Raw genomic sequence first — 14033 nt, forward strand, 5'->3', positions numbered from 1 at the left:
CCTGATGCCAGTGAAATTATAATGTATTTAGAATATAGGTTGAAATACGTTGGAATACAGGGTTTCGTATGAGTTTATTGCGTTGATGGTCATTTCATGATAGTGTTTATTCAAAATTTTATATTTAAAAAATTAACTTCACTGAATCGTTGTTTTCAAGAGGATTTTGAACTAATTTCCATATACATGTAAATTTCCTAAGATAATCCTACTGTTTCCTCAAGTGATGCCCAGCAAATCCTGAGCTCCATAAGCTTATACCCTTGGTAGCTTGAAAAATAGATAACAGCCTATAAAGTTCTCAAGTATGAACTTGGTGATCAAATCTTTTGAAAAGCCCTTCGTGTTTTACAGGATTTGGAAATTAGACTTGAAAAGTACGTTATAATCTGGAGGTGTTGTGCAGCAACAAAAATGTGGCCTTAATAGATCCGGTTTAAACTGGTAATAATTAATCAACCATCTTCAAATATGCCTAATTTCCAAATAGAATTATTCCCTGATTTTCAGGCGATGCATGGCATGGATAGAGCAAAGCAATATTGCTTCGAAATAAGAATGTGTTTGTTCTTGGATTTGGTTATTACCGTTGTGAAATATGAAAACTATAACCTCCAAGGCGTGTTAAACTACTGACCCCGTGTCATCGAGTTAATGGGCATGTCTTTCTCTTCCAAGCTCCAAAACGGTTGACTTTAAATGATAAATCGTAGTTTAGGCTTGGTTAAATACTTTTGTTTACCACTACGACACGAAAAATAACATTTAGTAGCAGACTTGGAATAATAAAAGGGATGTAGGGAACTCGTTCATTTCTGATTGATGTTTAATTTTGGATTGTTGTTACATCTACATATTAAATGTGTTTTTAACCAGCGCAATAAGTCGCAAATGCATGTATTTTCAATTATGGTGGATTTATAACACCGCAATTAATTATATAAAAATGAAATCCGGATCATCACTAGTTATTAAACTTAACAAAAAATATCCTGTTATTTCGATATAAACAAATCGAAATTGTGAGAAAAAATCATAAAAATGGTAGGATAAAACTTTACTTCGAAACACAATAAATAATCACTTTATATAACATTTTCATATTCTTCACAAAACCCATTAGATTAATTCCAATCAAGCCGAGAGCAAAGTATAACCATTGAGTGAATATCAAGTTTATTCAAATAACAGACCACATTTTATTGAGAAAGGATTTTTTATAATAAGTTGAAATGTATAATTCTATTATATATGGTAGGTTGTAATGTTGTTTTTTTTCAAAAACAAACTGTTGTTGGTTCAAATAGTAACCATCCGTCTAATATGAATTCTGATTTATTTGACTAATTTGTCTTATAATTGGGAAAATTAGATAATTGAGGGCTTTGTTTTATTTTTGCCTTTTAATATTTCATGTTCATGTGAAACGCTTTCGATGCGATTTGGCCATTTGACAAATCAAGCCAAACCGTCCCTAATATCAAATCAAACAAAGAAGTACCAATCATCCTCGGTCCGATGAATGGTGAGTTGGTACCATCAGGCCCTATCCCACGTACTTCCGGTTTGACAGAACGTGTTGGTTTCCTCTCCTCTTGGCCTGTGGCCTGCGTACACCAGACACACCTATCCAGAGCTTTCTTCCAAGGAATCCTGCTCTCGCACTTGCTGCCAATCTTCAGAGGTTTAGCGGTCACAGTTTTTACGATTCCTGAGGTTGCTCAACTTCTTCATGATAAAAACAGATACTTACTGTATATGCCGAAATAATAATCCGTGTTTGCACCTAATATTTATTGGTTAATGAATTTCATGAGGCAAAGAAATTGCAGCTCTGTTGACATTTGAATTTGTTTGGAATAATATTTGCATGCATTTTCGTTCGGTTTACATTTTGATTATTCATTTCAATTAGAACTTAACTTGATTTACGTACACAGTTGTTTCACAAGAAAATGGCAGACGACAGCATTTTTTGACAACATATCAAGGTTTATCCACAAATTTGACTTTTCTTCATTTCAAAACATCTGCTCATATATTGTGTTAATGACCAAATTTTTCTACGAAAGTAAACAACTTTTTGTATAGAGTCTGTAAATTCCAAGAATCAAAAAAAAGAAAAAAATATTCTTGTACATGTATTATAGAGAAAGATATAATATTGATTGTATTTCAGTTATTTATTTATGTTTATCGTTTTATTTAAGTTGTAACATCAAAAATAAAGCCTCGTGAACTGAAACAAATATAAGGCAATATTCGTAGTTAACTTCAACATAATTTCTTATATAAATCATGTCACAACTAAATAGAGGAATTAATCTCCCTAACCAATTTGCAAAGTATAGTGTTATTTTTTTATTAATCTTATAAATTGCCATGTAAATCTATATTTTAATTAATCAACACCTTAGAAAGAATTTATGTATATTTTTGTAACTTGGTTTTCTTGAAAAGGTTGTATTCTGAACATTAATTGTAAATGTTACTCCTTACTTGGAAATTTCGAAGTTAATGAAAATCTTATTTATAAGTTTCAAAGAGGCGGGCTGAATCATAGACTACTTGCTTATTTTAAGGGCGGAAATTATTCCATTTTGGACAGTGACCGGAAAATTCAAAATCACCTTTTGTCACGAAAACAAACAGAACGGGCGGGTCCACCCAGAGGTCAGCAAAACGAGGCCAAGTGACGTCATATTCAAGCAACAGACTGATATCAGAAGTAATTTCCCGTATTTATCAAAGCCATTCGTGACTGATAATTAAATCAGCAATATTCTAAAAATATGTTTATGACTCTTTATATTGATACATACATATTGTAAGGTACAATAAATACGTCATTCATTACGTACAAGACAGGTACTGTCATTAATGATTGTTTATGATTTCTGTCGTTCATGATTTTGGATCATCGCCATGCAGTTCATAGTCTTGTTAACACGACCTTCGAATTTTATAGAAATGTTAATAGTTTGAACCAAGCTGAAATACATCGTATGAAATTTTGCAAAAAATTATTTTCAATGAAGGCGTACCAAAAAATTTCGGAATTTTTGCATGCCTTAGAACACGACTTGTTATGTAAAACAAGCACTCAAAGTCTTTGATGCAGGCCCCTGCCTTTTATCTTAGATCTATTTCTGTTAACTGTGATCTTTTCATGATTACTTTTTTTCGCTATATATCTGCATACTTTTTTGAATTTTAATCCTTGAGAAAGTTTAAATATAGATCAAAAATGAAATGTTTGATTTTTTATAGATTTAATTATCGACAGTGTACTACATGTCCTGATAAACGATTTATTTCAATCAAAATATTTCAGCTGTAGGTGGTAGTGGGGGGGGGGGTTTAATTCTCCTTCAGGAACTATCAATGTGGGGGCGGGGCAAGCCCCTGAACAGTTTCTTATGTAATGTTTTTTAGCATTAATACTTCTTTTTGGTCCCTAAACTTTCATGTTTTATTAATAATTCTTATTATCTATGGGGTTGCGTTTTATTTTCATTGTTAAGTAAATTGCTCTGTTGGATGACAAAATCCTCTCTAATGTCTTTGCCCTCTACATAGCCAATACATGACATCCTGTATTAAACACAAACAGATGTGGATGGCCTAATTGTTAACAGCAGCAATTAACAATCTCTTTAATGACTTCATTTCTCAGTAATTAATTAACCATTTGGCTGTGATGATTCAGTTTCAGACTAAGCACGTCAAATTAAACCCTAGGATTTCCATTAAAAAGACAACTTTACTCAGTATATTATAATACTAATTTGTTTCTATTTCAGTAAAAGTGGGCCAAAAATGAATTAAAATACTTTGTAAAATACTTATATTGTGCATATATAGCTTTCATATATTACACAATGATTAAATCTGCCGATTTTTTTTCTCTCAGTTAGCCAGGGTGGAGTTTTATTTTATGTACCATGTATCCAGAATATATTAAACGTGAAATTTTGTTATGAAAGATCAGTGTATGGCCATTATTTAACCTATTTACTCATTTTTATTCTGACGACATTGGGAATATTAAATGAAATGCAAAACAACAATTTGGACAACAATCATAAACACAAGAAGTAAACATACAACTTTAATCCTCTTGGTTTCTTCCTACGTGGTTAGACTTTCTGGAAAAAAAAATAAAACACGTCTTCAGAAAGATATATCATTATAACAATTCAAAAATAATCTATGACCATCTGTAACTGGAAGGCAATGAGTTTGTTGCGTCAAGTCACGGGCGTTGGCCATTTTAGATGCGACCTTGAGCTCACATTTGCACACAAATTACTAAATGTATGTTTTCATTAAGTCCCAACGCCGTGTGCTTCTGAAGAGTAAGGTTCTCTGAAAGTCACGCGCATTTATTATAAAAAAAAAATTCGAAAACACTATAAACAAAATGTCTCTTTTTAACGTATGATTCTACTGATGTTTCTATTTTTTGATCAACGTATTCTTGATGTGATGCTGTACCGAATTCTAACACCAGTTTCAAAAGTTATGAATATATACCTTATACGGGACGGTTTCAAGATTGTTTTAGTATTTTTGAATACAATTATCTCTTGTAAAGCTGTTACACTGCGTCATATTTGCAATTTTAAAGGAATGAAAGCTGTCTGAAATAGTCCAAGATATTTGCACAAAGTAACAAGAAGAGATTTTAATGGCACAATAATATAAATATAAAATCAACAACCTAGATTGTTATAGATAAGTTTAGATGTCTTTGAAGTATTTACATATTATTATATACTCTTTCATTAGTTCACTGAATGAGGAAATTGAGATCAAAACCACAAAAATCAAAATCGACAAATTGATTACTGGGTATAAGCAGGGGAATTAATTTTTTTCCATAAATAGTCAACTAATTAAACATTATATTGTAGGCTTCAAATATAGCGCAATCGTTATAAAATAAAACTATATACATAATGTAATCCTATACTTGTGACAGTACTACGACAGTTCCAGCGCTCTCAAACTTATCAGTCTTTGATTTAGTATATGGTCTACAAGCCAATCCGCTCTCTGTGGTCTGTTACCGGGCCCCTTATATCCAAGAGTCTATAGCCCAAGTCATTGTTCCGAAGAATCCACTTATCATATTAATGGGAAATATTTATCACACTGTCAAATGTTTATTGTTTCAATTTTTAAAAAAATGCTGTCAGTTGTGTTCTCTTCTGATACATAATACGCTGTGTATTCCAAGCAATGATTTATTCTCCCATTCTTGTTTACCACATCAAAGCCAACAGGTGACTTATCAAGCGCCTAATCAACACTGACTGTCTTTAACCAATAACAGCATTTCTTATTTCCAACTTGTTGTTTACTTTCTTTTTCTTCTTTTACTTCCATTATACATGTTCTTCAATTCCACAGTAAAAAAATGAAATTTATGGACAATTTTTTATTTAAAAAATTAACAAAACACTAAGAATTGTTATTTTAACAAAAAAAAAAACACTTGCATGGAATTTATTGCACAAAATATTTCAAAATTCTCACACAAGGATAAAAAGAAAAGGAATACTGCATGTGACATTCTTAAAAAAACAATGACCTCGCTAATGTTTGAAAACTTCAATACATGCACCTTCATCTTATGTAAAGTCTATTATTTTGTTTTTAAATATATTTGGTATAGTTTAGTACAATTTACAAGTGCACAAAAGGAAATACTGAAAAACAGGATGTATAGGCACTTTGATCAGAATCTAGTGTACAAAATGTCATTTAAGATCAGTTTTAACTACCATAAGCCTATGTTATTTTGAACAATTCTAGGCAATGGAAACTTAAAGTAGTCAACAGGAATTCATGGATAATAAGCATGCACTGATAAGTAAAATAAAGCCAACATGAGAGATTGAAAACATAAATACCATACAGAATTCTACAACAATGTACCATAAAGAAAAAACGAACAGAACACAAATAAAGCCCTGGTGGTAGGGTAAATAGCAGTACCAATTGTTGACACAAAAACAAAATCAGTGCACAAGACTTCTCAAAACAATACATGTAGTATTCTTCTAAAAACAAACAATGTCTTTATAATAAGCTCATGAATATTCAACAACCAAATCATCTTACTTATATGTTTACCTATTGTCACTTATGTTTAATTGTAACTGTATTTAAATATTTGTTTTTTGTTTTTGTTTGCAATAATAAATACATGTATTTGGAGCACAAACAATTCTATTGTCAACAAGGAGATTGTGAAATTCTAATCCCCTTGGCAATACACCTCTGACATCCAGAGAAATCGGAATGTAACGACTGCATTCATCTGACAGTTTCCTTGATCTTATATAATAAATTTTAACACATTGCAAAAATTGAGCATGGACTGGAATATTAAGCCCTAGCAGCTCGCATATTATCTCACTAACGCGGTACAACACATCTAAACTTGAATGTCAAATATCTATAAATGTACAAAATGAATCAAAAATGTCAAATATCTATAAATGTACAAATTAGGTCAAACATCTACTGAGAATGAGTTATTGCTGGTTAACACTTGGTAAGACAGTTCCATCTGGTGCATGTTTAACATGATGTTTATATAATATAATCACACAATATCAAATATAAAAAGGTTAATAACTCTGAAGGCAAAAAAAACCCTTTTTTTGACATGATTAATTAAATCACATTATATTGTGACACACCCCTTGCATATCTGTCAAACAAGGAATGTCCCAACATCTTGGGGCATTCCTTCAACATTGTATAATGTCATGTATATGGATATTAAAGTTAAATAAATTAATGAGCAATTAATAACATGCATCACAATCTGTATGACTAGCCAGTAACACATGGTTGTTTGAAAGACCTTATTCTTCGGTCAATGTTGTTTGGACTTGAGGTAGATCTTGTAGAACACTTTGCTGGCCCCTCGCACCATCAGAAAAAGCCAGTATAGTTGGGGGACCAGGATCAGCAGACAGCCCAGGTTACACTTGAGGGGAATATGTACAGGCACCTGACCCAGGGGGAGGCCCGCATACACGGCATACCTCCAGTATAGGAAGGGGAACACTAGCACCCTAGAGACTAGGAAGGAGCCGATCATCAGGAGACCCACGGTGATGTAGTACCACGTGTGCTTCATCTGTAGCTGTAGAACAAGGAACACAGACCTCAAGTCAACGGAAACACAGTACTGTAGTTTCATAAATATAATTCATACATGGGCATCAATTTTTTGTGGATTTAAAAGAAATTTTAATACACAGATTTGAGAATACCTTATTCCATGGACAATACTGTAGAATCATTTAAATTTGTGGGGGGCAATTTTCGTGGATTTTTGGCTGTTTGCTTAATCGTTGGGATATTATTAAGGTCTTTTCGTGGATGTGTTGATTTCGATCAGTTTTAGTAAGAAAACTCTTTCAAAACTTGTTTTCGTGGAGGGCGTAAATTCGTGGGGGGAGGGCTACCCACAAAAACCACAAAAATTGAGCCACTGCAAATTCTAATGATTCAACAGTAGTCCTACCCATTAAAATCTGTGTCACATCTCACTTTGATAAACGCTTAAAATTGCTGTCATGACCAACAATGAACTCCACAAAAGTTGGTGCACAACAAATACCAGTAATGACAATTTCCAAAAAATCCACAGAAATAGTGATATCCTTTACATCATGTACATGTATACCACATAGCATGCATTGCTTCACATTCATGTGTCTTATTCAGTTTGAAAAGTATGATCATGATGATGAGAAAAAAATTAATGCTGCAAATTTTGTCAATTGAATACATGATTTACATGCATTCTATAAATGCTTGTATGATTGATTGATTATGTTCTTTGAACTGCAGGTAATTATATAAAATGAAGGCTGTATAAATTGGATAATCTAAATATTGCATTGTATTGTACGTATCAGCTAGTCATTTATAGGTCCACAATATCTTCAAATGTTGGAGTCTTCCAAATAATATCTGTGCGAGCATGATTTCCTCTATTGAATCATTAATAAAGACATTGAAGTCATACAGTTCAAACCTCAATTTTAATTCTAATTTTGATTGATTATTGATCACTTTTTGATGACACACAAAGAACAGCTGCTTTGATTATAATTTGGTTAATGTAGCATGATCAATCACTCTCTAATTAATGATCAGCAAGTATAAGAGACATAGGATTGAACCTTATCTATTTCAGTAGAATGAATGAATCTCTGACAATCATTGAGAAGTGACTAATAAGCCACATATATCCATGGAGACAAATCCCTTTTTTTCATTAAGTTTATCCACAAGCTACCAAATTAGAAAAAAGATAAAATGTACAAGAATTTGACATCTTCATTAATGTGATGGAATAACTATTGATTTATGCCCTGCCTATAAAATCATTTACTTTCATGAGTTTTAAATTTTGTGGTTTGAGAAATAAAGGTAAAGACCAATATAGGATCAGGGAGTTTTCATTTCCGGGTTTACAATATATGTATTAAAAAATTCTTGTACATATGAACTATACTGGTCCATACAGTGCTATTGCACCAATAGTTTTCCCTAGTACATTATCTTGTTTGGTATACATGTAAGTAAACCACATTATCTTAATAATATCTACCCTATAAATCATAATTTATGTGTTTACTGCCTGTTTGATAATCTCCCTCCAAGAAAGCAGTGGAAATTATTCTCTCCTGAAGGAATCACAAAATTTATGTTGCCCTCAACACCTGTCAATATCTATGACAGAAACTATATGTTATTTGTACTTCGTTCGATAATATGTCAGCTGATTTACATCACTTGTATTCCTTAACATACATAAAACGGTGATTTATATAATACCTTGTGGTCTTTAGTTAACACCAGCTGTACATCTCTTTCCAGTGAGCAGAAAATGTTATATATAGCATAAAGTTCTATAATTTTGTCTTTCTTCCTGTTATTTGATTTGATGGCTTCACAGGTGACTGACTTACCTGAGCTAAAATCATTCTTGCCGAGATAAATGGAATGGTAAATTCACACATATACAAAACTCCAACAAAAAAGTCTCCAAGACCTCTACGGAAAAACTGAAAGAAATGAAGCATGCTAGTTACTGAAAATATCTTACAAGGTTAATTACAAGGTAATTAATGTACAGTACATGTATGCATACTGTAAAGCAACTTTTATTCAAGTGCGAGAAATTTTTGCAGGTTCATGAGAGCCTCGATCATTGTTGCAAATATTTCTACCCATGAACCAGTCCTCAAATTTCTGTGGTGTTTTATTTTCAAGATAATGTGCATCTTTGACATGAAACCCAATTGCCGCAAACCAGTTAATCTCCAGTAAATCGAGAAATAAAGTTATTGTGAATAAAGGTTTACAGTATCTCAATTTCTTACATAATGAAAGTTAGAAAACAACTATATGTACTTGCATGTTTCTTGTACATGAACAATTATATCATCATTTATGTACAATAATATTTATGAATACTGTCAATTCCTTATATTAAGCGAGTACTTAATTCCATGATCCCGCTGTTTTAATTAGGAATTTACAGTATATCATCATCTTTCTACAATACTTACAATTATTGAAGGGAACAAGATCAGTGGTAGAAGAAGATGATGAACTAGCATAGCCTTGGAGTTTACAGCAAAATGCTGAAGTCGATGTAAGAAGGGTTGGGTTTGAACCTCAGGCTTGGTATGAATATAAGTATAGTACATAGCAACAGTATCATAGGAGAAGTAGGGCATCCCAAACACTGCATAGGTATTGGTCAACCAGTGTCTGAAACAAGAAATCAAGAAGTTACTGATTCAAATTAATTACTGTCCAACCTCATTTTGTAAAATTATGCCAGATTTGTTGAGTTTACTTTCAGACACTTATATATATATACCAGTAGCCTCTTAAGCAAACAATTGACTAATGATTATCAATGCTCTATCATTTATTAAATTATTCAATTTTAATATTTGAACTTCCTAAATAAAATAAATTTTGAAGAAATAACAAAGATATATATACTCATAGATCAATAACATATGGAAATGAAGAAAGGACAGAAATGCTGTCAATGGGAACTTCCCCAAAAGTTATTTAGTTTAATACATGCGCAGTATTCTCATTTTAAGCCTTTTCACTGTGTACATGCGACTATCACAGTAAGTACACTTTTTTAAGTGCCACAGTCAAGTATCTAGGGCCATGGTAAAATTTTCCATGCCACAGTCATTACTACATTAAGAAAGCTAGATGGTTGTGGCCATTTTTAGCCTAAAATTACTTTCTTTAGATGAAGAGCTCTGTATAAAGATATAAGAAAAATGTACAAATTTTTTTAAAACTAAAATTATTTGGATAAATTATTTCTTCACTAAATGATAGTCTATGACCAAAAATTTCATATCTAAAAGTTTTGCACCGATCTGATGCTTAATTTGTTGACCAAGGAGCCTCTTCAATAGAACTCATTGTTAAAAGCGAGATCAAAGACCAATGTCCGGAAAAAAACCCCAAAATTTATATAGTTTGGGGAAGGGAGGTTAATTTATGCCATCATACATCCGTAATTACATAAACATGTCCATATTTACATGGGAATTTACATTAACAAAAATCAGTGTATATTTTTTATTTATAAATAAAAAATATATACTAGGATGCTATTTATAGTGTAATACTTGTAAGAATTAAGTTCTTGATGATAAAAAAAATTGACATTCATATCGTTTTTAACGGGAGCGATGGGGTACTATTAAAATAAAATGGGTATTAAATTGTTTTTTCTCCACATATTGAACTTTTAAACCCACTGTTTAATCAATAAATCACATTTTGATTGGATTTCAGATGCAAAAGATATGTCTGCCTTAAATTCATGGATGGCTCATCACAGTGTAATATAAAAAAATTATTACATGACATCAATGATTTTAACGTACTGTATATTGCAGCAAACAAAATAAAATGTTTTTAAAATGCTTAGATATCATGTCTAAAAATAGTTTGTTTATTCTACATCAAAGGCAAAACTCTTCCATGTGCTGGGTATAGAAGTAACTTAACAGGTACACTCCTAACTCATTATTTACCATACAGGCATACAAATATTCTGTAAAATTTAATTAGTGAATAAATTTGGTAGACTTCTCCAATTTTATGATTTGTTTGTCTAGCAAATTAACATGATGATAATTTAAATGAGGGGGAAAAAAGAAAAAAAAAATACCAACAAAACAAACCTGTTGTCTAGCACCTGTATTCTAGAAATTCAAACTCCTATTTCAGCAGAATGAAATAAGCTGATATCATGATGTAAGCAATGTTTTACAGAAATCTGATATCATTTAATTCAAGGAAACAAGTAAAGCATATTCATATTTTTTGCGAGATTATATATGGAGAGGCATCCTCAATCAGCTGTCAGCCAAGTTAATACATAAATTTAAAAAATGTCTTACAGGGTAATTGAAAGTAATAACAATTTTTTTTTCTTTATTTCAAAGCAGATTGTACTACAAAAAGTCTGTACACTGGCTGGAAATTTATCAGTGAAATACTCAGATCATCTTGAATCCCTTAATGATACACACATACTATTATACAGATGCATGTAGCAAGACTAAAATAAATGCAGATTTTGCCATCAACTGAAAAGTACGTCACCAAGTTTGAAATCTTGATTTCCTTGTCTGTGAAGGGACAACAAAATAAACAATTCTTAATGGGTATAAGCATTCATCTGTTATGAGCATTGGTCTGTTATTAAAAACATCAAAACAAAATATATCATGTAAGTAATTTACCTATTATTAACATGATTAAGTATAAATACTCTGGTAAATCAAATTTAGGAAACTGACATCGATATAAAGTTTACCTGTCCATCATGATATCTTTCTGACATTTTACTGCAATGATTAAACCAACTACTGTTGCTGTGGCTGCTTGGATACTTGATACACATCTACCAAAAAAAAAAAAAATGGTTTTTATATTTGCCAATAAGTAATAAATACATATACCGACATTAATAAAGCATATTTAAAATTAAAACTTAGGTTTTTATTTTATGGCACCCAAACACAATTATGAAAAAAGAATACATATCAAGCAAGATTATAAAATTTATCGATTACTGGCATGCAACCAGTTTTTGCTGAGTAGCCTTTCTCGCCAGTGCATTGTTATGTCATTTTTCGCGTATAATTTTAAGTGCCGATAAAATGACATATTAAACAATGCACTGGTGAGGAATGGTACGTGGAGAGAAATGGTTGCACGCCATGAATTTTAAAAAATGTTTCTTAATATGTCCTGGAGATCCTAACATCAAGCTGCTGAAAACATGTCAGAGTGTAGGCATATCTGGAAAAAGCTGTATTCTCTTTTGAGAAGTGGACAGGCATAGCCTACATCCACTTCTCTTCGCAAGCCCTCATGTTTTGATTCTGGAAAACGTGTAAATGTCGGAACCAAAGACGGTTTACACTTCGAGCCATGTTTCGGCTCCAGTTTCACTGAATTTTCGTAACAGACCTATTATTTCTACATTTTAAACATAAATGCATCCATATATCACAAAAAAATCAACACTAACCCGTTGTCATATCATTTTCGCAACTTCTACATCCCGGGTTTAAATTTTGTGTATCAAAATGTTTATCTAGGTCATCGCAGATTAAATGTTTGTGTTTCGGATAAAATTGGAATCCTATCAAAGACAATAATGTCAAAAACGTTACTTGATCAACGAATCTTACAATGTTCAAACCAATACTGAGTCACAAAATTACAAAGTTGTATTTCTTCCCTTTTTAAGCATCAGTTATTCTCTTATTGTGACAAATTTTGCTCTACAACTGTTTTTAAACATTAAAACGATTTTGATTAATATAGCATACAAGAAAGATAAAGGGTTTTATTGATTTATGTGACATAATTATTTATTTAATCGTATGCATTTTGTCAATTTGTCTTAGTTTGTAAAACCATTCTTTACACCTCTTTAAATTAAAATAAAAACACCTTTAATCTAAAGTCTACAATCAGAACAATATTTTCCGTTTTTTCCGACTCTAAATTTTCTACCTTTTAAACCTCCTATAGCAAGCGATCACACAATTTAAACCCGGAATGCAGAAGTTGAGAAAATGATTTGACAGCGGGTTAGTGTTGATTTGTATGCGATATATGGATGCATTATTGTTTAAAATGTAGAAATAAAAGGTTTGTTACGAAAATTGAAGGAAACTGGAGTCGAAACATCGGTCGAAGCGTAAACCGTCTTTGGTTCCGACATTTACACGTTTTATATGAGGGCTTGCGAAGAGAAGTGGATGTAGGCTATGCCTGTCCACTTCTCAAAAGAGAATAGAAAAAGCTGGTGTAAGGTACTTTTATGCTTCAATAGATTTCAATAGTTTAACATTCATTAAGATAAAAGGAAACTTGAGACAGGTTATAGTAGCCATGTTCCGGATGTTAACATCTTACAATTTGAACAATCCATAAACATAACAAATTTTGTGCAATTAATTATTTTTAACACGACAGTTTACATGGTTTATAACCTATATTTTGACCCCATTCTTACATATTAAACAACACACGCAAACATACACAAAACATAAATGAAATACATAAATCAAAAACTAACAAAGTAAATTTCGGGGCAAGAGGGTGTTCTACATTTTGCAATAACTTTGACATCTAAAATTAGACATCCGACTATCTCTATCATCAAATATGTCTATTAAAATCCAAATATTGATGTCACTTAAACATACTTTTCAGTTACATTATGGACGTCAGCATCAGTAAGTCTGGAGGCAAAAAACGCGTAAAGAAGATATCGAATAATGATAAAACATGCAGGAAAGAATATGGAACCGCAGACGAAAACGCCTAGCTCCTCCATATTTGTTGATACCTACCATCGACTAATCAAATGTATCGTAAGAATACGAATCAACGAATCAAAAACATCGTTGCAAATCAGATGT

At 31.9% G+C, this 14033-nt stretch overlaps 1 protein-coding gene across 1 annotated transcript; it reads right to left on the reverse strand.

The window, feature by feature from the left end:
- Positions 1-5428: 5428 nt before the first annotated feature.
- On the reverse strand, positions 5429-13979 carry LOC128189761 (ceramide synthase-like). The gene is made up of 5 exons (XM_052861510.1): positions 13818-13979; positions 11909-11995; positions 9609-9813; positions 9006-9101; positions 5429-7165 (listed from the first exon to the last, which is right to left on the reverse strand). Exons 1-5 carry the CDS (start codon positions 13946-13948, stop codon positions 6893-6895), a joined length of 792 nt encoding a protein of 263 aa, XP_052717470.1. The 5' UTR covers positions 13949-13979; the 3' UTR covers positions 5429-6892.
- Positions 13980-14033: the final 54 nt, after the last annotated feature.

Source organism: Crassostrea angulata, chromosome 6 (genome assembly GCF_025612915.1).
Source record: "Crassostrea angulata isolate pt1a10 chromosome 6, ASM2561291v2, whole genome shotgun sequence".
NCBI lineage: Eukaryota > Metazoa > Mollusca > Bivalvia > Ostreida > Ostreidae > Magallana > Magallana angulata.